Source organism: Phascolarctos cinereus, unplaced genomic scaffold (assembly GCF_003287225.1).
Source record: "Phascolarctos cinereus isolate Bilbo 61053 unplaced genomic scaffold, phaCin_HiC Scaffold_726;HRSCAF=1367, whole genome shotgun sequence".
Taxonomy (NCBI): domain Eukaryota; kingdom Metazoa; phylum Chordata; class Mammalia; order Diprotodontia; family Phascolarctidae; genus Phascolarctos; species Phascolarctos cinereus.
This window is the reverse complement of record NW_027556098.1, coordinates 233,112,250-233,138,925: the sequence shown is the minus strand read 5'-3', so window position 1 is coordinate 233,138,925 and position 26,676 is coordinate 233,112,250. Positions and strand designations below refer to the sequence as shown.

The 26,676-nt window shown below is 38.3% G+C and overlaps 1 protein-coding gene across 3 annotated transcripts in view; it reads left to right on the top strand.

Annotated features, from left to right (window-relative positions):
* UPP2 (uridine phosphorylase 2) overlaps window positions 1-2,135 on the top strand; it is a 53,385-nt gene extending 51,250 nt beyond the window's left edge. For all 3 annotated transcript variants that reach the window (XM_021004947.2, XM_021004958.2, XM_021004959.2), the window contains one exon: window positions 1,032-2,135. In XM_021004947.2, the coding sequence (XP_020860606.1) occupies window positions 1,032-1,180 (149 nt within the window). In that variant the 3' untranslated portion in view covers window positions 1,181-2,135. The remainder of the gene's footprint in view (window positions 1-1,031) is intronic.
* The last annotated feature ends 24,541 nt before the right edge of the window (window positions 2,136-26,676 follow it).

Genomic DNA, 26,676 nt, shown 5'->3' with positions numbered 1-26,676 from the left:
ATTTGTTCTTGGAGGGGAGACTGCTAGTGACTATTGAGTGCTATAGGCTTGATGAGGCACCATGGTATAATGATAGGGTTCTGAACCTGGAGTTGGAGATTCAAATTCTGCCTCAGGTACATACTAGCTGTGTGACTTAGGCCAAGTCAATTAATTTCTCTGTGCTTCAATTTCTACATTTGTAAGTTAAGAGAGTTGAATTCAATGACCTGTAAGGTCTTTTCCAGGTGAAAATCTATGATCCTGTTATCTCCTCCAGCCCACAACCCCTAGATTCTCTCACACTCCTGCCCCTGGCAAGGTATGGGCACAGCAGTCTCTGGGTCTCTACAGGGTAGACAAAACCTTAGTGCCCTATTTCTAGTTATGACTATACTCCTCCCCACATCTAAGCCAGATGTTTTAAGATGAAAAACCAAAAATAAAATCTTTCTCTTCCTTGTTTAATTTCAGAAGGAAGGAGTGATTACCTGGTCCAGTTACCTATGTTTAACTTTTTTTTTATCATTGGATATTTCTTTTAGCAATAATGTATAGACAGTATTGTCACTAAATTGTCAATTCCCAAAAGATGGCCATCACCCATTTTCTCCTTTGTGACTCTATTAAATGCAATCAATAATTGGCCCTAATGTTGACAATATAAGGTTCTGTACTGTACCAAGGCATTGACCTTCTCACCTTGGATTCTTCCTTAAACAGCAAAATCAAACACTTTGCCTCCCTGGTGAATGTTTCAGATATATGAGAGTACATTTTGCTTTGCTTCTCCTCATTTTAATCAAGTATTATACAAAAGGAGGCAGGGAAATAGTTATATTACACTTATTATAGGTTGTTTTGAGACTCCCTTATATGAGTCACCATGAAAAGTACAAAATATATTCTACACTGCATGACTTTTCCGCACCAATGCAAGAAAAACAACTCCACATATATGGCCTAGTATAAGAGATGCAAATCATCTTAATATACAAAGGGTGACATGCTAATAACAATGCTTGTGTTTTGTTTTGTGTTTCATTTTCTAGCTGCTGTTGTCTGTGTAACCCTTCTCAACAGACTGGAATGTGACCAGATCAATTCACCCCATGAAGTCTTACTAGAATATCAGCAACGCCCCCAGAAACTGATCTCAATCTTTATCAAAAAGTGCCTTAGACGATATAACCCAAAGTAATTTGCAGGCAGCCACACGGTCCCTCTGTACTTGCAATTACATGCAAATTCCATTTTTGAAGCAAGCTTATATATGGCAGCCCCAATGAAACCAATGACATGTTCAATTCTGAGTTTTGGTCATGGTACAAAACCCAAATCAAGCTCACACTGAAATACACCAGCCATTTTGTAGATATGATTACCAGTCAATCTATTTCTGAAACCCATCCAGACCTTCATGTTAGAACATTGTCAGACCATCTTAAGATTTGGACAAGTTTCAGTAGTTGAGCACACACATTCAAAACATTTACCTCCGAAATGTCAGTTTAATATGAATCTACATGGAAAAATCATCCTAGGGAAATGGGTCACACTTCACTTTGTTTCCATCTGCAGGGTTTCAGCAAATTAGAGAGTGGGAATTCAAAACCTCGGTAGTTATTTTTTTATATTAATGATTTTATTTCAAAACAAAGGTAGTCTGGGTTTCATATTTATTTCTGAGAGAAAAGACTTTGTAATCAGGTGTAGTGAGGTGGGGAAATATTTAACTATATTTATAAAGCTAAACTATCTCTTAACATTGGTAGTTTGTAGGATTTGTGTTTTTATTTCATAGAAAAATGACCAGCTTGACAAAGGAATTTTTGGAATTGGTGTTAAAGTTGAACCTTTCATAGAATATTACAGCAGATTTTTCTCAGCACCTACATGGTACCTCAATGGTCAGCTTGGCCCTCCAGGAAGCAATATACCTCTTTTAGGCTGTTCAGTACCCTGGAATAATTGTCTAAGCCCTTGGCTCTTTTCCAAGGCTGACAAATGCAAAAAGGGCACAAGGTGATTGGGGGGAGGGAGTAGGGTACGGTAGCTGGATTATACAACATGGTAGTGTGGAATGTTTATTATATAAATGATTTGTACATATATTCACATATTTTATATCAAATAAAGCTTTAATTATGGTCTCATATACTTACTGATGCTTTTAGTGTAAGAGTCATTTTCACATCAGAAAAAAAAAGGTGACTGGAGGAGAAACACTGTCAGCTGTCAGAAACTCTTTTTTTAAAATATAAATTTACTTATTTTTAGTTTTCAATATTCACTTCCACAAGTTTTTGAGTTCCAAATTTCTCACCCCTCCCCCCACCCCAAGATGGCATGCATTCTGAATACCCCTTCCCCTGGTCTGCCTTCTCTTCTATCTCTCCCCGCTCCCTTCTCTTATCCCCTTCCCCTTCTATTTTCCTGCAGAGCAGGATAGACTTCTGTACCCCATTTCCTGTATTTCTTATTTCCCAGTTGCATGTGAAAACATTGTTTTTAAAACATGTGTTTTTAAAACTTTGAGTTCCAAATTTTCTACCTTCCTTCCTCCCTCCCCACCCACCCTCATTGAAAAGGCAAGCAACTCAATATAGGTTGTACATGTGCAGTTATGCAAAACACTTCTTAGTAGACATGTTGTGAAAAACTAACTCTATTTCCCTTAATCTTATCCTGCCCTCCCATTTGTTCTATTTTTTCTTTTGACCCTGTCCCTCCTCAGAAGTATTTGTTCTGATTACCCTTTTCCCAATCTGCCCTCCTCTCTATCACCCCCTGCTCTTGTCCCCTTCTCCCCCTATTTTCCTGTAGGGTAAGACAGATTTCCATACCCAATTGAATGTGTATGTTATTCCTCCTTAAGCCAAATCCTATGAGAATAAGATTCCCTCATTCCCTCTCACCTTCCCCTGTTTCCCCTCCACTGTGAGAGACTTTTCTGTTTTTTTTTTGTGAGATAATTTACCCCATTCTACCTCTCTTTCTTCTCCAGTATCATCCTCTCTCATCCCTTAATTTTATTCTCCAGATATGACCCCTTAATCTTCAACTCACCCTGTGCCTCTATCTATCTATATATACATACATACAATTTTTTTCCTTCAACTACCCTAATACTGACAAAGTTCTCATGAGTTACAAATATCATCTTTCCATGCAGGAATGTAAACAGTTCAATCTTAATAAGTCTCTTATGATTTCTCTTTCCTGTTTACCTCTTCATGTTCCACTTGAGTCCTGTATTTGAAAGTCAAATTTTCTGTTTAGCTCTGGTCTTTTCATCAGGAATGCTTGAAAGTCCTCTATTTCACTGAATGACCATTTTTTCCCCTGAAGGATTATACTCAGTTTTGCTGGGTAGGTGATTCTTGGTTGTAATCCTATCTCCTTTGCCCTCCAGAATATTATATTCCATGCCCTGCGGTCCTTTAATGTAGAAGCTGCTAAATCTTGTGTTATCCTGATTGTGTTTCCACAGTACTTGAATTGTTTCCTTCTGGCAGCTTGTAATATTTTCTCCTTGACCTGGGAACTCTGGAATTTGGCTACAATATTCTTAGGAGTTTTCCTTTGGGGATCTCTTTCAGGAGGAGATCTGTGGATTCTTTCAATTTCTATTTTGCCCTCTGGTTCTACTATATCAGGGCAGTTTTCCTTGATAATTTCTTGAAAGATGATGTCTAGGCTCTTTTTTTGATCATGGCTTTCAGATAGTCCAATAATTTTTAAATTCTCTCTCCTGGATCTATTTTCCAGGTCAGTTGTTTTTCCAATGAGATATTTCACATTGTTTTCTAATTTTTCATTCTTTTGGATTTGTTTTACAGTGTCTTGATTTCTCATAAAGTCACTAGCTTCCAATTGCTCTGTTCTAATTTTTAAGGAAGTATTTTCTTCAGTAGCTTTTGGACTTCCTTTTCCATTTGGCCAATTTCTTTTTAGGGCATTCTCCTCATTGGCTTTTTGGACCTCTTTTGCCATTTGGGTTAGGCTGTTTTTTAAGGTGTTATTTTCTTCAGTATTTTTTTGGGTCTCCTTTAGCAAGCTGTTGACTTGTTTTTCATGATTTTCTTGCATCACTCTCATTTCTCTTCCCAGTTTTTCCTCTACTTCCCTTACTTGCTTCTCAAAATCCCTTTTGAGCTCTTCCAAGGCCTGGGACTGATTCATATTTTTCTTGGAGGCTTTGGATGTAGGAGCTTTGATTTTGTTGTCTTCTTCTGGTTGTATATTTTGATCTTCTTTTTCACCAAAGTAAGATAATATAGTCTGACTCTTTTTGCGCTGCTTGCTCATGATCCCAGCCAATTACTTGAGTCTTAAAGTCTTTGTTAAGGTATGAATCTGCTTCCAATGTGGAGAATGTACTGTCCCAAGCTTCAGGGGTTTGTACAGCTGTTTTCAGAGATACTTGTAGGGACCTGTAAATTTTCAGTTCTTCAAGGTGGTATGGTAAGGGGAGAGGTGTTACTCCTTTCCTGGCCTGTGACCACAAGTATTCCTTTCTGTCCTGTAACTGTGAGGAGGGGTTCCTTTTCACAGCCACTACAAGCTCCACCACGCCAGCGCTCCTCCTCACCCCAGCACTGCCGCCCAGCACTGTGACCCATCCGCACACGGGCAAAGCAAGAGATTCTTGCCTCAGCACTGGTGAAGAGATCCCTGCAGTCCCTCTCTGATCAGCCACTGGATTCCCCCTCAGTCTGTGGGCCGGAAGCTCGGGAAGCAGCACCCCCCCCCCAGGGTCACGCTGTTGGAGAATAGAGCTGAGACCCCGTCTTCCTTTCTCAGCACCGACAGAAACAGACTTTTCCCACTCACCTTCTAAGTTGTTTTTGGCATTGGTGGATTGAGGAATCTGTAACCTCCACAGCTGCCCGCAATTCAGTCCTCTGAGGCCTGCTCCAGGTTTGCTGTGGCCTGCACGCCCACGCTGCGCTGTGCTGTGCTCCCACCCTGGTGCGATACACGTTTCTGATCAATCATCCAAGTTTTCTTGGGCTGGAAATTTGTTTCACTCCATCTTTTTGTGGGTTCTGCTGCTTCAGAATTTGTTTAGAGCCATTTTTTATGAGTATTTGGAGGGGTTTGGGGGAGAGCTCAAGCAAGTCACTGCTTTCACTCCTCCATCTTGGCTCCGCTGTCAGAAACTCTTAAGGCACGTTTATGGAGCAGTGTGATGTTGAAGTCAGAAGACCTGGGTTTGAGCTGTGGCTTTGACTCTTACCAATTGTGTGATTCTGGGCAACCTGCTAAACTTCTCTGAATCTGTTTCCCTATCTGTACAATGGGAATAATACTTGTTAAAATACTTCATGGTTTTGTTGTGAGGAAAACATGTTATATATCTTGAGGTAGAGATCTGATTTTGATAAAGCCTTCCTACTCTAACACAATACCAGATAAAGGACCCTTCTTCTGGCATCATGGAAATGAGCTTAGAGATCAGCAACATTTCACTTCCCCACCAACTGTCTCTTCCACAATGACTCCGAGGGGTTCTTTCTCCCAATCCATTAGATTCTTGGAATATCAACAGGTAAGAGGATGGGCAAGGGGACAGCTGAGCACTTTCCTTGGCACTTCTACTTGGGGGATGGGCAGAGAGTAAGGGACAAAGGGATGATTTACAGTTCTGCTAAATATCATAGTTTATGGAATTGAGCACGTGCAGAACAGTCTTTGGAGAGGCAATTCACCCCTTGCCTCCTCCTGTCAGTCAGTCTCCTGTTCAGGGATCCCTCTCAGAGATGGAGCTTCAAGGTTGACCTTCTCACTGCACAGTCCTCTGAGCTGCTATTACCATCTATACAGAACATAACTAGGAACTATTGTGCCCCGGGACAAGTGCCACAAACACATGGTACCTCCCAGAGGGCCAAGCTGACTATACATATACTGAGAAAAATCTGCTATATAGCTCTTTTTGTGGTGGCAAAGAACTGCAAACTGAGGAGATGTTCATCATTTGGGGAATGGTTGAATAAGTGGTATATGATTGTGATGGAATATTATTGTGCTATAAGAAATTACAAACAGACTGATTTCAGAAAAACCTGGAAAGTCTTATATGAACTGATGCAAAGTAAAGTGAGAACCAGGAGAACATTGTACACAGTAGCAGCAATATTGTGTGATGATCAATTGTGAATGATTTAACTATTCTTAGCAACACAACGATCCAAGACAATTCCAAAGGACTGATGATGAAAAACACTATTCATCTCCAGAGAAAGAACTGATAGAGTCTGAATGCAGATTGAAGCATACTACTTTTTACTTTTTTGTGGGTTGTTTTTTTGGGGGGTGTCCCGTGTTTTCTTTTACAACATGGCTAATGTGAAAATGTTTTGCATGATTGTGCATGTATAACCTATATCAAATTGGTTATATCTCAGGGAGAGGAGAGGAGAGGGATGGAGAGATGGAAATAATTTGGAACTCAAAAAAAAATTTTTCAAGAACCTTAAAATTGTTTTTATGTGTAATTGGGAAAAAATAAAATATTCAAAGAAAAAAATTGCTAAAATATTCGTCAAAAAGTACAATTTTAACATCAATTCCAAATTTAGTTCCTAGTAATTCTTTCATCACATTGGTCATTTTTCTATGAAATAAAACATAAATCCAACCAACCCCCCACCTATTTTATTTAAAGTTTAAAAAAAATTACTGGTTTTTTTTGTTGTTTTTACAGCACCTTTATTTCTTTTTTTTTTTCAGCCAAAGACAAGGTTTATTAGAATATCTGCCATATTGGGAAGACTCTCAAGGAGTCTGAACATTAGTGTGCTATTGGCTATATTTTAAGAATCTGAGCCACCTTTATTTCTTAATATAGCTTTTCCTTCTCCCTCTTCCTCTCCCAGTGAGCCATCTATTATAACAAAGAATAAAAAAAAAAAGAGGGGGAAAAACAGTTCAGCAAAATCTAATCAGCACATTAACATTGTAGTGCTCCACACCTATATTTACTCACCTCTGAAAGGAAGGGGGTGGAGGGAATTTTCTCATACCTCTTCTTTGAGACCAAGTTGGATCTTCTCAATTTCATAGCATTCGATTTCAATTTGGTTGTTTGGTTTTTTTTTAATTCATTTGCATTGTTGTAGTCATTGTGCATAGAGTGCCCTTGGTTGCGCTTCACTTTGCATCAGTTCATATAAGTCTTCCCATGCTTGTCTGTATGCATCATATTCATTATTTTTATAGAAACATAATGTTCTACTACATTTTGTGCCACAAGTTGTTTAGCCATTTCCTAGTAGATGAGCATCTACTTTATTTCTAGTTCTTTATTGCTACAAAAGATGTTGCTATAAATATCTTGATGAATGGGGAGTCATACTTTTTATCATTGAACTCCTTGGACTCAATGCTGGACAGCAGCAGTACATCCCTCCTAATTATTCTTGCCAACTAGGCACGAATGCTGTCAGTACCCCTTCTAGATGTGGGACCCTGAGGCAGAGGCCTGCTCTCCTTGCCCTACTTATGGCTCTTTTTTCACCATGACTCAGGTAGGTCAAGGCCACTGTTATTAAGAGAGAAAGCAGCATCTCCCACCAGCTCAGGCTCACTGCTGCCCTGGCATTTAAAGGATTGTGCTGATAAGAAATGGAAGCCTTCAGAGACCTACATCTCCACGTTGGCCTTGTTTCTCTTAACCCTGTTTTTGTCCCCATCACCATGCAGGCTCAGCTAAAGTACCACCATTACTATGAAGCCTTCTCCAATTTTCTCCCCATTACCCAACCATTATTAGTGCTTTTTCCAACTTCAAATAGAGCAGTTTGATCTCCTTTGCCAGCTTCACTCCCTGGAGTGTCTCATATGTATTGGTGTTTTCATTCCTCAGGAGAATATAAGCATCTTGAAGGCAGGGACTGTTTCATTTTTGTCTTTGAATTCCAAGCACCTAATAGGATGCCTGTTGAATTGAATTGTGTCTCTTTGCCAACACAGAAGTGTTTAATATGGATTTTCAAGCACTCCTGACTGGAAAGCAATTTATTCACATATATATAGGCAGTAGTGTTTTATAATATCATATGTGAAGCCCATTAGATAGAGGGTCAGATTTTCAGTCAAAGGATCTGAGTTTAAATTTGAATTCAAACACATAGAAGCTGTGTGGCCTTGGACAAGTCACTTAACCTCTGATAGTTTCCTCAACTGTAAAATGGAGATAATAATAATACCTACCTCCTAGACTTGTTGTGAGGACCAGTACTTAGCACTGTGCCTGGCACTTAGTAGGCCCTTAATAAATGCTTGTTTCATCGTTCCTGGGATTGGGGGGTAGGGTAGGATGGGCCTAAATCAGTTCCCATCACATTCTAGCTGTTTTTTGGAGGCTTTTAATTTCATTTTGCTATTTTTAAGCCAAGGAGAAACTTCTCCATAATTATCTGACTAGGCCTTTTGAACTTTCTCCAGTCCTTTCCCCTCCTCCTCTCTCCTCTTTCTTCTCCTCTCCTCTATTGTGGTTAGATTTGGTAGCGGCATGAAGGGGGAAAGAAGAGAATTATCCTAGGATGGCTTGGCCCTCGTTAAGGCAACACCCATGTATTATCTTCTAGAAATAAAATCCTAAAAATGTTGAAATTTTCTCACAACCCACAGATACCTCAGGCTTCCTTTCAATTATCAATTAATTTTCCTCTTCAGAGCACTCCCTTATGTAAGTTATCATGAAAATGCCCCAAGAACTTTGTTCTCCTCTAATTCAGTAGTTTTCACTATACTTACTTCAAGGATCCCTGATTTCATTGGTGTGAATGACCCTTCACCAACACCAATAGTAACCTCTTCAGGTTTTAGTGGATAATTCCAACAGTTGCTGTGGTCAAAAAGTTGTCACTTGGTGGTCTACAACAGGGATATCAAACACAAAGTCCCTGGGGTACATGACTCTTGAGTATAGTCTGAATCAGATTAAAATTGAATTGGGAAATATTTTTAAATAAACAGAAATGAAACAAAACATAAATAATGTTAATATGAGGTTTTCTAAATTGATATATGACAACAGGGATCCTTAAGTACAGTTTCTAATTACAGATTCTTAAGTAAATTTATAATTCAGTTTCACTCTAGTGGACTGCAGTCTCTTAAAACTGTCAGGCAAGGCTTCTGATGAGAAGGAGTTCATTTCTAGGCACACACTCAAAGCATTTCTTACATTTTTTTTCTTTGAATTTAACAATCATCAGCAAACATTTCAATATTCAAAAAATGACAACTAAAAAGAAGATTATATAAGAAACCATGAACTGGGGCATATTGTTTGGGCTTTTCAGGGTATATATTATATTTGACATAGGCAAATTACTTTCCTGCTCAGTGGGTGGAGGGAAGACAGAAAAGGAGGGAGAGAATTTGGAACTCAAAATTTAGGGGGGGAAATATTAAAAAGTGTTTTTACGTGTAATTGGGGAAAAATAAAATTTTTTTTAAAAAATTTGAGAGGGGAAACAAAAACTCAAAATCAAAGCACCTTTGTAGGACCTGTAAGAGTCTTTGATATGCTAACAAAACTTCAAAACATCACCCCCATGCCAAGTCAGAGCTCCAGAACAGGACATTAGTATTTCTCATTATAGTCACCCTAAAAAAAAATGCTTTGATACACTGTTTTTTACCTAAAAAAATCTTACCAAAGACAATTCCAAGAACTCCTAGCTCTTGTAACTCTTCTGTAAAGTTAAATTATTTGCCTATTCTATATCCCTTCTATAGGTATAAAGTTATATTATGAATACACATAATTCTCTCTTTCTTTGCTAATCAACATCCCTCTTCTTTTTTTTTTTTTTTTAAGACTGGGTCTCTTTGTTTTACCCAGGCTGGAAGTACTAGGGCCTATTCATATTCCTAGTCCTACTTTGATTGGCAAAATAATTTTGACCTGTTTTATTTTCCAGGAGACACAGTTTTGCCCCTCTGTAAGCAATTTTGTGCCCTTTCCCTTCCCCAGGGACTCACCATATTAACTCTGAATTTGAGGTAGACACTTGATCAGCTTAGCCCTCCGCACCTCAGAATTCCTGAGCTTGGAGACTGGTCAACCTCAGCTTTCCTGGTAATAGGCATTACAGTTGTCTGCCACCATTCCTAGCCCCTCCTCTATATTGAATTTCAACTGAAAAGTTACCTCTTTTTGCGTTATCACCTGTATAGCAGATTTTTTTTTAAATTCAATTTACTTGGTTTTTTAACATTCTTTTTTTAAATTTTGATTTTCAAATTCTCTCCCTCCTTTCAGCTCCTCCCTCACTGATTGAAAAGGCAAGCAGTATGATATTAACCATACATATGAAATCATACAAAATATATTTCCAAATTAGCCATATTGCAAAAAAAAGTGAAAAAATTATACTTCAATTAGCACTCACTTCATCAGTTCTCTTTCTGGAGGTAGATAGCATTTTTCATTATGAATCCTTCAGAATTTTCTTGGGTCATTGTATTGATCAAAGGAGCTAAGTCTTTCACAGTGGATTATCATTACAATATTATTATTTCCATGAGCAATGGTCTCCTGGTTCTGCTCACTTCACTCTGCATCAATTCACATAGGTCTTCTCATGTTTTTCTGAAAATATCTCCCTTGTCATTTCTTATGGCTTTATAGCATTCCATCATAATCATATATCACAACTTGTTCAGCCATTCCCTAATTGATGAGCATCCTCTCAATTTCCAATTCTTTGCCACTATTGCTATAAATATTTTTGTACATATATACATATGTACATGTACATACACATAAATATTTTGTACATACAGAAATTTCTTCTAAAAATTGCCTGTTTATATCCTTTCACCATTTTATCCATTAAGGAATGACTCTTTTTTAAAAATTTAACTCAGTTCATATATATCTGAGAAATGATGCCTCTATCAGAAAAACTGTTGTGTAAAAAAAAGTTTTCCCCAGTTTCCTGCTTTCTTATTTTGGTTGTACTTGTTTTGTTTGTACAAAACTTTTAATTCTGTGTAATCAAAATTATCCATTATACTTTCCATGAACCTCTCTATCTTGTTTGGTGATAAACTCTCCTGACAGGTAAAAATTTCCATGATTCCCTAATTTGCTTATGATATCACCATTTACGTCTAAATCAGGTACCAACTTTGACCTTATCTTGGCTTACAGTGTGAGATATTGGTCTATGCCTAGCTTCTTTTTTTTCTGTTTATACTCTATTTATTTTTAGTTTTCAACATTTATTTCCACAAGATTTTGAGTTCCAAATTTTCTCCCCATCTCACCCCTTCCCCCACCCTAAGACAGCATGAATTCTGAATACCTCTTCCCCTAATCTGCCCTCCCTTCTATCACCCCCTCTTCTCTTATCCCCTTCCCCTTCTATTTTCCTGTGTGGCAGGATAGATTTCTATACCCCATTGCCTGTATGTCTTATTTCCCAGTTGCACGTGAAAATAATTTTTAACATTTGTTTTTAAAACTTTTGGTTCCAAATTTTCTCCCTTCCTCCCTCCTCACCCACCCTCATTGAGAAGGGAAGCAACTCAATACAGGTTATACAGGTGTAGTCATGCAAAACACTTCCATAGTAGTCATGTTGTGAAAAACTAACTATATTTCCCTTCATCCTATCCTGCCCCCCATTTATTCTATTCTCTCTTTTTACCCTGTTCCTCCTCAGAAGTGTTTGCTTCTGATTACTCCCTCCCTCAACCTGCTGTTCCTTCGATCATACCCCCCTCTCTTGTTCCCTTCCCTTACATTTTCCTGTAAGGTAAGATAGATTTCCATACCCAATTGAGTGTGTATGTTATTGCCCCCTTAAGTCATATCCAATGAGAATAAGACTGACTCATTCCCTCTTGCCTTCCCCCATGTCCTCTCTACTGCAAAAGTTTTTTCTTGTCTGTTTTGTGTGAGATAATTTACTCCATTCTACCTCTCCCTTTCTCCTTCTCCCACTATAATCCTCTCTCACCCATTAATTTTATTCTTTAGAGATCACTCCTTCATCTTCAACTCACCCTGTGCCATCTATCTATCTATCTATCTATCTATCTATCTATCTATCTATCTGTCTATCTATCTGTATGCATGTATGTATGTATACATATATTTTTCCCCTCCAACTACCTTAGTACTGACAAAGGTCTCAAGAGTTACAAATATCATCTTTCCATGCAGGAATGTAAACAGTTCAACTTTAATAAGTCCCTTATGATTTTTCTTTCCTGTTTACTTTTTCATACTTCTCTTGAGTCTTGTATTTGAAAGTCAAATTTTCTATTCAGTGCTGGTCTTTTCATCAAGAATGCTTAAAAGTCCTCTATTTCACTGAATTTCCATTTTTTTCCCTGAAGGATTATACTCAGTTTTGCTGGGTAGGTGATTCTTGGTTGTAATCCTGTCTCTTTTCACCTCTGGAATATTGCATTCCAAGCCCTCCAGTCCCTTAATGTAGAACCTGCTAAATCTTGTGTTATACTGATTGTGGCTCCATGATACTTGAATTGTTTCTTTCTGGCTGCTTGTAATATTTTCTCCTTGACCTGGGAACTATGGAATTTGGCTATAATATTCCTAGGAGTTTTCCTCCTCTTTCAGGAGATGATCAGCGGATTCTTTCAATTTCTATTTTACCTTCTGCTTCTAAAATATCAAGGCAGTTTTCCTTGATAATTTCTTAAATGACAATGTCTAGGCTTTTTTTTATCATGGCTTTCAGATAGTCCAATAATTTTTAAATTATCTCTCCTGGATCTATTTGCTAGGTCGGTTGTTTTACCAATGAGATATTTCACATTATTTTCTATTTTTTCATTCTTTTGGCTTTGTTTTACACTTTCTTGATTTCTCATAAGGTCACTAGCTTTCATTTCCTCCATTCTAATTTTTAAGGAAATAGTTTCTTCAGTGAGCTTTTGGACTTCCTTTTCCATTTGGCCAATTCTGCTTTTGAAGGCATTCTTCTCCTCACTGGCTTTTTGGACCTCTTTTGCCATTTGGGTTAGGCTACTTTTTAAGGTGTTATTTTCTTCAGTATTTTTTGATCTCTTTTAGCCAGCTATTGACTTGTTTTTCATGATTTTCTTGCATCACTCTCATTTCTTTTCCCAGTTTTTCCTCTACTTCTCTTACTTGCCTCAAAATCCTTTTTGAGCTCTTTCATGGCCTGGGACTAATTCATATTTTTCTTGGAGGCTTTGGATGTAGGAGCTTTGACTTGTTGTCTTCTGGTTGTATTTTTTTATCTTCTTTGTCACCAAAGTAAGATTCTATGGTCTGACTTTTTTTTTACTGCTTGCTCTTGTTCCTAGCCATTTACTTGATTTTTAAACTCTTTAGTAAGGTAGCAGTCTGCTTCCAGTGTGGAGAATGTATTGTCCCAAGCTTTTGGAGGTTTGTGCAGCTGTTTTCAGGATTATTTCTAGGGACCTGTAAATTTTCTGTTCTTCCAAGGTGGTATGATCAAGGGCGAGGTGTTTACTCTTTTCCTGTCCTGGGCTGTAGTCTATGAGTGACCATAAGCACTCTTTTCTGCCTTGGAACTGTGAGGAGGATTCTCTTTTCATCACCACTACAAGCTCCACCATGCTAGCACTCCTCCTTGCCCCAGGACCACCACCCAGAACTGCAACCTAGATCCAAGCACAGGCAAAACAAGACAATCCTGCCTCAGCGCCAGCAAAGAGATCCCTGCAGTCCCATTTCTGATCAGCCACTTGATTCCCCCTCAGTCTGTGGGCTGAGAGCTCCAAAAGTAGCCTCCACCCAAGGGCTGTACTGAGCCTGGAGCCAGACCAAGGTCCTCTCTCGCTGTGGTCCAACAGACTTTTCCTACTTACCTTTAAGTTGTCTTTGGTGTTTGTGGATTGAGAAGCATTCTATTAATACACCATTCTATTTCCTAGCCACTAACAGATTATTTTGACAATTATTGCTTTGTAATATAGTTTGAAATCTGGCATTGCTAGGTTGCCTCCCTTCACATTTTTTTTTTCATTGATGCCCTTGATATTCTTGATCTTTTGGTCTTCCAGATGAATTTTATTATTTTTTCTAGATTTATGTAATAATTCTTTTGTAATTTTATTGGTATGACATTGAGTAAGTAAATTAATTTAGGTAGAATTGTCATTTTAATTATATTGGTTCATCCTACCTATGAGCAATTGATTTTTCTACAATTGTTTGGATCTGTCTTTATTCGTGTGATGTATAGCAGATGTTGAAATTTTTCCATTTTTCCTCCCTTTCCTATTTTGGGAGAAATGAACTATCTTCCTGGAGGCATAGGTGATCGGCCCAGTAACTGTTAAAAGAAAGAACAAGGATGGGTAGAGAAGGAGGAATGCGGTGGAACTAGGGGAAGGTAAGAGAGTTGAAGAGGTTTTTCTACTGTTTTAAAAAGAGGACATGGCACTGAAATTTGAAGAACACTGGGAACTTAAAAGAGTAACATAATTTTGAAGTTAAGAGGGATTTCAGAGACTATCTATTGTAAACCATGCCTGAACATCCTCATCTGTATTAAGAGGGGAAAGACTGGATGAATAACACCCTGAGAAGGAAGAGAAGGAGCAGGACCACTGAAAAATTAACACTGAAAGCAAATTTAAGGCTCTTTTTACAAAAGAGGAAAGCTGCGTATTCTGAAGGAAGAATAGATGCTTGTCTAGCAAGTGTCATCAGGTGAGAGCCCATCTTGTAAAGTTTAGAGGAAGAAGAGTAAGTCTGATAGTCCATATGCACCTGCTATGTGCCAGATACTGTGATAAAGGCTGGAGATACAAAAAGAGGCAAAAGACAATTCTTGCCTTCAAGGAGCTCACAATCTAAATGGTGAGACAACAAGCTATAAACAGTATAGCCAGGAAATAATTAAAAGAAGAAGGCATTAGAATTAAGATGGGTTGGAAAAGACTTCCTGTAGGAGGTGAAATTTAAGCTGACTTAAAAGAAACCAAGGAAGCCAAGAGGCAAGATGAGGAGGGAGAACATGCCCAGAGCTGAGAGATAGAGTCTCTTGTCCATGGAACAGCAAGGCCAGTGGCACTGGATTGAAGAATACAAGGTAGGGAATGAGGTGTAAGAAGATTGGAAGAGCAGTGGTGGCTAGTGATGCCCTGAAGAGAGATACTGAGGCAGCTGTTTCTTGACCTGATAAAAACAATTGAGAAGTCTATTATTTTCCTTGGGTGTATTATCTAAAAGGCGAAAGAGAACCTCACAGGGATTATCTAAATGGATCACTATTACCAGCAATGTGTTGGAGTCAGTTTGGACTGACTAGTGAGAGTCAATTGTTAAATTTTCCGAGTAAACATTTACACTTTAGAAATCCACAAACAATACAAATCAGAGCTTGATTGTTTTGTTGATTACCTAGAGTTAAAGTGTCAAAGAAAATATTAAAAATTCAGATTAAAATTGTGCCAAATTTTCCTCCAGCAGATGATTGTTAAACATTTACCAACATACTCCTATTTACTACCCACTTCTGGTGACTCATCTGGACACAAATGATACCTTCAGAAGGAATCAAAGAGGCATTGCCAAAGACTACATAGTCTTGATTAAGAAAACTAAAAACCATAGAGGCACAGGTGTTTTTATCACTGCTGCCTAACAAAAGCAAGGAATTCAGAAGAGAAAAGCAAACTTGAGAAACGAAGAGCTGGTTAAGGAGATAGTATCTGTGAATGGCATCTGGATTTTTGGCTTAAAATAAGGAAATGGTAGGCTTCTGGACAGGAATGAAGTACATCTATCTACCAAAAGTTGATAGGACTGTGCTTGCTTGGAGTCTGACAAACCTAAACAAAAGGACTTTAACCTGAAAAGAAAGAGGAAAAGATGAAATTACCTACAGATACCTGCCGAATAGATACCATAGTTACTAGCTCCATAGTATAAGAAGAAGAATAGCAGCTGAGACACACAGAAGTTCACAGGAGATGAAATGCAAGAAAGGAACAAATAGAAAAACTTATGACCTGAAATGATTACTACGACAGTCTGTTGGAGGGTCTGCCTGCCTCTTTGTCTCTCCCCACTCCAATCCATTCTCCAGCTGCTAAAGGAATTTTCCAAAAACACAAGTGTGATCATGTCACTACCACCATCACCACCACCCCTACTCAATAAAGTATAGTGGCTTTCTATGCTCTGTTTGGCATTCCAAGCCCTTCATAACCTAACCCCCTCCAACCTTTCCAATCCTCTTACACCTTACTCCCCAACACATACTCTTCAACCTAGTAAACTGGCCTTGTGGCTGTGATATGAAAAAGACACTACATCTCTCAGCTCCAGGCACTCTCTCTGGCTTTCCTCTATGCCTGGAATGCTCTTCCATCTCTGCTCCACTATTGACCTCCCCAGCTGCCTTTAAAGATCCAACTAAAATTCCACCTCTTACAGGAAACCTTTTCTAACTTCTCTTAATTCCAGTGCTTTCCCTTTGTTAATTATTTCCTATTTATCCTATATATTGCTTGTTCTGTGTGTGTTTATGAATACAATTGCATATTGCTCTCCCCCATTAGACTGTAAATTCTTTGAGGGCAAGTAATGTCTTTTGCCTCTTGCTTTTATACCCAGTGCTTAGCACAGTGACTAGCACATAGTAGGTGCTTAGTACATGTTTATTGAATTGAATTGTAATGACTGTGTATGTTATTTTCCTGGCCTTGCTTGCTACATGACCTGTTCATGATGAAGCCTTGTTGTCTTTTTAATCAATGATTCATTTTTTATCTTTTTAATAATATAGAATGTCCCAAAGATCTTAGTCAGATTCTATAATTTGCCAGGAATAGAAATCAAGCTTACTGGTTTGCAAATGTCATTATCTTCCCTTTAAAAAAATTTGGGATGACATTTGTCCTTCTCCAGTTCCGTGAAAACCTTCCTATTCTCCATGACCTTTAAAGATCCCTGGCAGCAACTTGGTAATCAAATTTGCCAGCTCTTTCAGTACTCTGGGATGTATTTCACTTGCTTACTTAAATTCACCAAGGACACTTTCTCGTGCTTTCTCACTACTTCCTTCATTATCTATCTTGAGTATCAGCTCCTTGTTAGCCATTTTTGTCCTTTTCTGTCCTTTCCAGTCTTTATGTCATTATCCTCAGCAGAGAAAAAAGAAAAAAATCAAACAGCTTTGTCTTTTCTCTGCTTTGGTTATCATCACCTTACCTACTTCTAAGAGTGGACCCATTGCTTACTTGGTCCTCTTCTTTTCATCATTGGAGCTTTATAAAAATCAGCCCAATGTTTCTTGTCTTTAGTTTTGTATGACAACCTCGGCTTATTTCTAATACTGTTATAAGACTGATATGCTTTTGTATTTATCCTCTGCAAGTAACTCTTGCTTCTATGTTATGTATGTAACTCTTAAAAAACTGAGGTATCTTACTGAGATCCCTGTACTACCAAATCAGTTTCTTTAGCCCACTTTCCCCTTCTTCCTTAACTGTTTATTTTTGTGTCTTCAGAACTTCATTCTTGAGAGCCTCCCCTCTCCTGTTCCCTCTCCTCCCACTCCCAAAGCGGTTGACTTCTCTAATAAAGTTTTCATACATGAGATCCTAACTACTCCCCCTCTGAACTCTTTGAAATATATTATCTGCAAATCTAGGGTACAAATCTGACTATTTTATGCTTTCTTTCTAAGAGGAAGTCATCACTATATCCCAAGATTCCCATCACTTCCACACCAGCAACTAGTTTTTCATTATTGGTAATACTCAGATCCAGTATTGAATTTGTCTTTGTTAGTTCCTCGGCCTTTTGAAGGGTGTCATTAAATCAAGCAAGACAGCCTCGCTTTGCCTGAGAAATTTTGTAGACTTGATGATCTTGTTACAGAGCTCCTTGAAGTTGGAAGTTGTATTTTTGTTTTTGTTTTTATTTTGTTGGGTTTTTTATTTTATCCCAAGTGTAGTGGCACATTCATAGTAACAGCTTAATAAATTCTGTTGACCGACTGTTGACTGAGGAAGAAGCAGGAAGTATAGCAGGGAGCTAGAGAAAGAGAAGGAAAAAACTTTGCCTTTTCCTCTGACAGAACTAATCTTTTCTTTCTTGTATTTAATAACTAATTATTGTATTAGAATCAAGGTTTTTCACCTTTTTTACTTTCTCATCCAGAAATCAATCATTGTGGGAAATCTTGCTCAAAGACTTACCCAGGCTAAGATCTAATCAAGCACAGTAAAAGAAATTCTAAGTTTGAGCTAAAGGGTGGATCCCTGCTCATTGAGTTTACTCAGACAGTTCTGGGAAAATGTGGATTCTCGCTTTTACCAGACATGTGATATGGAAATTGATAAGTCTTTTTAACCAAAACTTAGTTGCTCCAAGTCACGTACTCCCAAGATCCTCATTTTAATATAGCCAACCTGTCATTATAATATTCATTCTCTCATTAATTGTTAACCAATCAGAATTGATTGCCACCCTTAAGAACATCAACTCTTCCGAGAGCATATGAACTGTGAGCCCACTGCGATGAAGGGTCTTTGGCATTTAAGAGAACCATTGATACCCTTTTATTAATAAACAGGCTAGCTTTATTAATAAAATGATGAAATTATTCAGAAATTATGTCTCTTTAAACTTTTTAAATATCATATTCCCTTTCAACTAGCAAAGAGAGACAGGTAAAGATCAGAAGGATTCAGTAAGGGTGGAAGTCTGTCAGAGGTGTCTCCATATTTAAAACTAAAAATGACTAGAGATTTACATTTGGGCAATCTTTGTAACTAATATTCATAGGATCAAGTATTTAGAGCTGGAAAAGACTGAAGAGACCATCAAATCCAGCCCCCTTATATTACAGATGAGGAAGCTGAGTCCCAGAAAGATTATATTAACTTGCTAAGTGTCATACACCTAGTCAATGCTAGAGGCACTTGATCTATTCTGGCACCTAACTGCCCAGATTTTGTTTTCATCCTTTCAACGAACTTCTCCTCTATACCAATATGAAACCCATGCTTGCAAGCAGAGAATTGGCCTCAGTATATAGGAAGGTACTGAGCATAAAAGTGTCCCAAGGTTCCTGAATGGGGCAGATGGACCAAAACAAGTGAAGGGTTTTATGTTTATTGAATGTCTCAAATACAAGGGTTACATTTTGAGGATTTGACTGGAGAAATTTGTTAAAGTATCTATCTTATACATTTGCTTAGTTGAAACTGGATCTAGGGCAAACTAGGCTTAGTGGATATTGTACTATTATCCCTTGTAGTAGTGAGAATGAGCTACAGAAATGACTTTTCAATTGTAGTAGACTGTTGATACTGGAATGAATGCAAACTGACATCAAGTCCTACTGCTTTGAGGAATGCTGTGATGAGGAGCCCATTAAAGGTGCCTGCAGATTGCTCTGAAGCCTCTAAGCAGGTATATAATGCTGGGTAAGAGGTTCAGAAGGGAAGACAATTCAAATGCTACAGTGGATGAGTTTATTTGCACAGTAGAGACTTTCTAAATTTTCTAGAGGGATGGGGTAAGAAGGGGAATATAGAAAGGAATCAGAAAAACCTCTCCCTCAGATACTGGGTTCTTGACCATTTGCTAGGGAAAAGATAGAGAACTGTGGGAGATATGTCAAAATTATTAGAGTGAGAGAGTAGTTCCCCCAGCCTCGAACATGACCATAAGGAAAATTATGGGCAAAAGCCTCTGGGCAGACCCAGAAATAAATAATACAACTACACTCTAGTGGACCTCTAATAGGGATTTACCACTATTCTCTGGGGATCGTAGAATCGTATATTTAGAGCAGGAAGGGACCTTTGAGACCATCTTATCCAAAACCATCATTTTATAGGTGAGGAATTGAATCCCAGAGAAGTCAAGTGATTTGACCAATGTCACACAAGTAATAAATAGCAAAACTAAGACCCAAACCCAGGTCCTTTGACTTGAAATCAAGCACTCTTTCCCCAGTATTGCCTAAGTCCAAACCACTGCAAAGAATTCTAGACACTCCATTGCTCCGGGTAAATTCTTTTAGTGAAGACTGAGAGAAAAAGTAATCTTTACATGGACAATTGAGGTAATTAACCTAATCTCTCAACAAACATTTTCATTCATAGGCATTCCTCTTGTACTATTCAGCTCTCTATTCATTCTCTCTAGATAGATAGATAGATAGATAGATAGATATAGATAGATAGATAGATAGATAGATATCTTCATAGATAGATAACTCTATAAAGATGTCTATATATATAGACATCTCTATAGACATAGATATCAATGTCTATCTATATTGAGAGAGAGAATATGTACATATACATATACATATCCATTTTTTTCTGCTGGTCCCATAACTCCAGCTTCTGTTAAAGGAAGGCTGCGTGTATAAAGGACAAACTCCTAGCTTCTTTGTAACTACTACCAGACTTCAGTCACCATTAGTCACAGAATCACAGGATTTTAGAGTTAGAAGAAATAGCAGTGAAAATCTAGTCTAATTACAAGCATTGAGCATGGGTCAGGTTTGCCAGCACACCCTGGAAGCCCTGACATTGACTCTTTCAAAGGCCAATGGGAATACTCTTCCAATGTGTGCTGGCAAATCTGGCCCATGCTCTCTGCTTTCTTGTGTGTCCAACCTATATCTGAAAAAGCATTTCATCTATAATGTACCTAACAAACGATTGTTCAGCCACTTTTGAAGACCTGCAATATGAGGAAGCCCTTCTTCTTCTGGAGATTTCTAAAGCTGTTATTAAAGTTGGCTGGTATGTGTTAGATGATTTATTAAGTACTTATTATGTTTCAGGCACTGGGGATGTAAACACAATTAAGACAGTCTCTGCCCTGAAGGAGCTTACATTCTAATAGAGGAAGACAATGTATAAAAGTCAGCTGAAAAGAGGAGAGGTATACAAGGAAGATTAGGAGAGGCAAAGGAGAAGGAGGAAGAAGAGAAGAAGGAAGGGAATAAACGGTGAGTCATCCATGAACTGGTAGAAAACAGCCAGGCCCCACCTGAAATAGTCTGGTAAGGCAATCATGGAGGTTTCTAAGGTGGAAAGGAGGTTGTCAAAGAGAAGAAGGAAAGATGTTACAAGAGTGATACTTGAGACAGTGATAGGTAGCAGACACAAAAAAGTGAAGTTGAGAGAAGAGAGCCTTAAGGGGCTAAATGTAATGTGATGCAAGTGTAAAGAACAGAAAATTTCTTTGTAACAATTCATGAGTCCTTGAGGGAATAACCATTATGGGATATGGAGGATTCTGAAGACCTTCATGTAGATTTCTAGCTGTAAACTAAGAGGAGGATAGAAAAGTTTTAAGCTATGTGCAAAGTCTAGAAAAAGTACATTGGAAAACACGGATTATGGTTTGCAAAGTGACCTTGTGGGGCATGAACTATGTTAAACTTAATTGATGGCTTAGGACAACCTTCAATGATAAAATATTACTGCAACAATGACTGAAAAAACAGGAAAAAACTGCCAGTTGCCGTTACTTGATAAAAAATTGATCAGGGAAGAGGAAGAAAAACAACATAGCTGTTACGAAGAGTTATCAGAAGAAATGAAAGATAAGCACACAGACCCCATTGCTACTAGCCCAAGTGGGATCTGTGCTTGAGGGTTCTTGTCCATTCTAGGATGCTGTCTTGTTTCCTGCTTTGGTGGTAATTGGGAAAGGCTGAGTTCAGGGATTAAGGACTTCTTTTATCAGAATTAAACCAAGGAAGCTTGATGGGCAGAGTTGACTGATCTTTTATTATCTGTATTTGCAAGATGGGTCCTTGAGTGCACCTAAGAACAACAATGATAACTATTATTCAGTTGTATCTCACTCTAGGTTTGCAAGATGCTTTGTTCAAAACAATCCTGTGAAGAACAGACCCTTGGAATACAGTTTACTAAATAGGTTTGGAGAAGTGTCATAGGCAAAGGTCATAGCACAGGACAGCAGCAACCCTGGACATGACTTTTCTTGGACTCATGGTTCTGGAACGTATAAGATAATGGGCTGGAGATTGGGCATAAAGACTGAGGGGACTGAAAATTTAACTGTGCTTGTTAGTGGATTTCAGGACACTATGTTTGACTACAAATGACTTAAGTCATTGACCTTTATAGTCAATAAGATCAGTTTCTTATAGTCTTTGTGAAAAGACTATGATATGATACCCTAAATTAGGGATGTCTCAAAATAGATTTGGAATTTACAAGGGAAGTCATAGGCATTAGAAAAGAGATGGATGCAGCTGCCTTGGTGTGCCCAGATGTCAACTAGACTCATGGAGTTTCTGTGTTGATTTGGGAAAACATGTGCCCCTTATAGTGACTGCTGGGTAATATAGAGAACCAACAGGAGCCTTGGACCTGAAGTCCCTGACCATTTATGTGCTGATAACAAGACAGAGAGCAGATCTGAGAAAACACACACAGTCCAGCACTTCCAAGTTGCTCCCCATCTGCTCAGCAGCACAGATACATCCTGAGCAATTTGATTTTGAATATTCTCTAGTGCTCAACTAATAGAAAGAGCAGCTAAAGAAGAAAACACAGTGCTGAGTATAAAGGGCTTTGAGGGGTGAGAGTGAGGCACAGTGTCAATGACGTCCCTGCCCATATACATCAATAACTCAGTGTAAAAAGGTTGATATTGTATGTTTTTACACGTATACATGCATACATACATACATGTTTCCTCCCTCTTATTCTGCCCAGAAAGCTAAATCTGTAGTAAAGAATAACAGACAGGGGGAAAGAGTAGTTCAGCAAAACTAACCAATACATAAACCAAGTCTGACAGTATATATAGTGTTCCTCCCCTATAGCCAACCACCTCTGCAAAGAAGGAATTGAGATCCATTCTTATATCTTTATTCACGTCCAAGCCTGGTCCTTATAATTTTATATCATTCAATTATGGATCTCTGTTGGGGGTTTTTTCCATTTACATTGTTGCAATAAATTAATCAATCGATAAACTTGGGCCCTTACTATGTGCCAGCCACTGTGTTAACTGTTAGCGATACAAAAAGAGGCAAAAGATAGTCTCTGCCTTCAAAAAGCTTACTAGCTAATTTTGGGGAAGCAACATGCAAGCAAATATATACAAAGTAAGCTACATACAAGATTAATAGGAAATAGTAAACAGAGGGAAGGCACTAGAATTAAGAGGGGTTGGGAAAAACTTCCTACAGAGGTAAGATTTTAGTTGGGACTTAAAAGAAGCCAGGGAAGTCAGTAGGCAGAGTTGAGTAGGAAGAACATTCCCAGCATGGGGGACAGCAAGAGAAAATACCCAGAACCAAGAGTTGGAGTGTCTTGTTCATGGAACAGCTAGGAGGCTAATATCCTTGAATCAGAGTTATGTGGCAAGGAGAAAGCTGTAAAAAGGCTGCAAAGGTAGGAGAGGGCTAGGTTATGAAGGGCTCTAAATGCCAAACAGAGCATTTTGTATTTTCTCCTGGAGGTGATTGGGAGTCACTGGAGTTTACTGGGGGGAAGGGAGGGTGACATAGTTGTACCTGCTATAGTCATTGTATATTCTACTTTTCTGCTTCTGTTTATTTTACATAAATTCATATGCCTTCACATGCTTTTTTGTATTCTTCACATTCATCAATTCATATCACATTGTAATATTTCATTGTATCCAGGTACCACAATTTATTTAGCTCTTCTCCAACTGGTGGACATTTATTCTGTTTCCAGTACTTTGCTACTACAAAAAAAGGTTACTATTAATATTTTGGTGTATATAGGACCTTCTCACAAAACTTTCATCTTTGAGGGGTATACACAGCAAGTGGGAGCTCTGGGACCTTTTAGTCAGTTTCTTTAAATAATTCCAAATTGCTTTCCAGGGTAGCTGAGTCAATTCACAGCTCCATCAGCTATATATTAGTGGGGGTATATCCATTTCTATCACTCTTTGGGGATTTTGATCTTGCTTTCAGAGTAATGGAGCATAGTCTCAGACAGCTACTTGGCTAGGAACGAAGTCAGAAGGCCTAGGTTTGAATCCTGCCTCAGACACATACTCGTTATGGGATTGTTTGTAGGCCATTAACTTCTCAGGATATTAATTTCCCCACCTTCAAAATGGTGATAATAATGTCTGCACTACCTACCTCACCAAAAAATTGTTATTGTTATTGTGAAGAAAACCTTTTATAAAATTTAAAGTAGTCTACAAATCTGAGTTTTTATTACTGAAGGATCGAAGACGTAGCCAGTGTTATTTCTAAGTTGCTTTATCTTCACACAGTGCACCCTTAGCAGATAACTGACTCCTAGCTAATGGAGAGGTACCAGATTTTTCCACAGAACACAAGACTAATGGGAAAGAGACACACAAATATAATTTGCTTTCCAGCTTACTATTTCTCAGATAGTCAGCAATCCATAAGAAATTACAAAAAGGACAGATTCAGAGAATCCTGAGAGGACTTATATATAAAATGATGAAGAGTAAAGTGAGCAGAACTGAGAGAAGAGTAAAATGATGACCACATTGTAAGGGAAAACAACTTTGAAAGACTTAATTATGACCAGTGCAATGACCAACTACCATTCCAGGAGACTGATGCTTCCCACCTCTCGTCACAGAGGGACTAGAAGTGTAGAATGAGACATACATTTTTCAGCCAAACAGATGCACACACAGACACATACACACATACTGCTGCTCCAAGATTTACCCCATACTTAACTCATTAAAGGGAGAAAATTTAGTTGCCCCTTGATTTGTGCTTTGGAATATTGGAGGAAAGAACAAATCTGTAGACCTATAACCATTAGACCATAAGAATGATGGAAAATTTTAAAGGTCTGCTGCTTAATTGTGGCTTTAGTTCGAGAGAATATTAAGATATTCTTAATAATAATTCTTAATAATTACAATAAATTATAAACTCTTATAAATAAAATTCTTAATAATTATAATAAATTTTAATAATTAATAAATATATAATAAATTCTTAATAATAAAACACAGGAACAGATGGATGGCACAGCAGATAGAGCACCAGCCCTGAAGTCAGGAGGACCTAAGTTCAAATCCAGCCTCAAATACTTTACACTTACTAGCTGTGTGATCCTGGGCAAGTCACTTAACCCCATTGCCTAGCCAAAACCAAAAAAGATAAAACAGGACCTTGAATGAGTAACCATTGGTCAGACAAATCCTGAAGTGTAATTCCTTAGAGTGAGGGAGTTCTCTGGTGAAGAAGATTCCCTTACAAGTTTTATTTTCTCCTTACTGAGAAAATGTTGGTACCCTCAACCAAAACTGGAAAAATTTCTGGAAGACCAATTTGAGGGAGAGGAGAATCAGTTTCACTTGAGACATTTTGAATTTGAGATGTCTACAGAACATCCACAAAAGTAAGGTCAGCAGGCAGTTAATTTTCTATGACTGTAGATCAGGAATGAATGGACTAATACCCTTCTTTGTATCTCCAGAGCTTAGCACAATGCCTGACACAGAGAAGGCATTTAATAAATGCTTTTTTACTTTATTTGAAATAAAATCCATATACAAAGTTATTCTGGGATGTGAACAGTATGAGGACTGGTTGAATTAGGAAAGGTCTCATGAAAGAAGTGGAATTGAACAGAGCTTGATTCCAAGAGGCAGAGAAGAGTAGGGAAGGCATTCCAGGCTTGGGGGATGGTTTGTGCAAAGTTGTGGAGATTAGAGACAGAATGCTGAGTATGGGGGACAGCAGGTAGATAGACTTGATTGGCCGGAATATAGAGTATGTGAGGGAAAGAAAACTGCATTCAGCCTAAAAAGAAAGGTTGAAGCCAGATTGTGAATTGGTAAATTCTGGACAGGGGAGTTGTTGGAGGCAAGAGGGAGCCATTGAAATTTCCTGAGTAGAGGAGCAGCTAGGTGGCTCAGTGGATAGACACAGCCCTGGAGTCAGGAGGACCTGAGTTCACATGTGGCCTCAGACACTTAACACTCACTAGCTGTGTGACCCTGGGCAAGTCACTTAACCCCATTGCCTAGCAAAATATAAAATACAAAAAAAAATTATAATAAAATGTTTTCGGGGCAGCTAGCTGACTCAGTGGATAGAGCACCGGCCCTGGATTCAGGAGGACCTGAGTTCGAATCTGGCCTCAGACACATAACACTTACTAGCTGTGTGACCCTGGGCAAGTCACTTAACCTCATTGCCTAAAATAACAACAAAAAAAAAAAAAAGAAAAGAAAGAAATTTCCTGAGTAGGGAAGTGACATGGTTCAACATTACTGATAAAGTTCACTAATATTCAATCTGTGGTCAAGCTAGGTTCACTTGCCTTTCCTGATTTTCATTCTGGTGTGGTGCCATAGAGTTAATTTCAGTCATTTATACATACTTGGTATTTACTAAGTGTACATAAATGAATGATTTCAGTAATTTATCTGAGTCATTTTGAATTCTAGTACCTCCTCCCAAGGTGTTAGGGAATTTATCCAACTTGTTTTTCACCAACTTAATGAGCACATTATCAACATTATCATCCAGGCCATTAATAAAAAATGTGTCATAATACAATCCCCTTCACACACACACACACACACACACACACACACACACACACATACACACACACCCCAATCAGTCTGGCAGTGCTAAGGTATAGACCATAGTACTTAGCTTGTTGATGAGAATGTCACATATGACAAATCAAGACCTG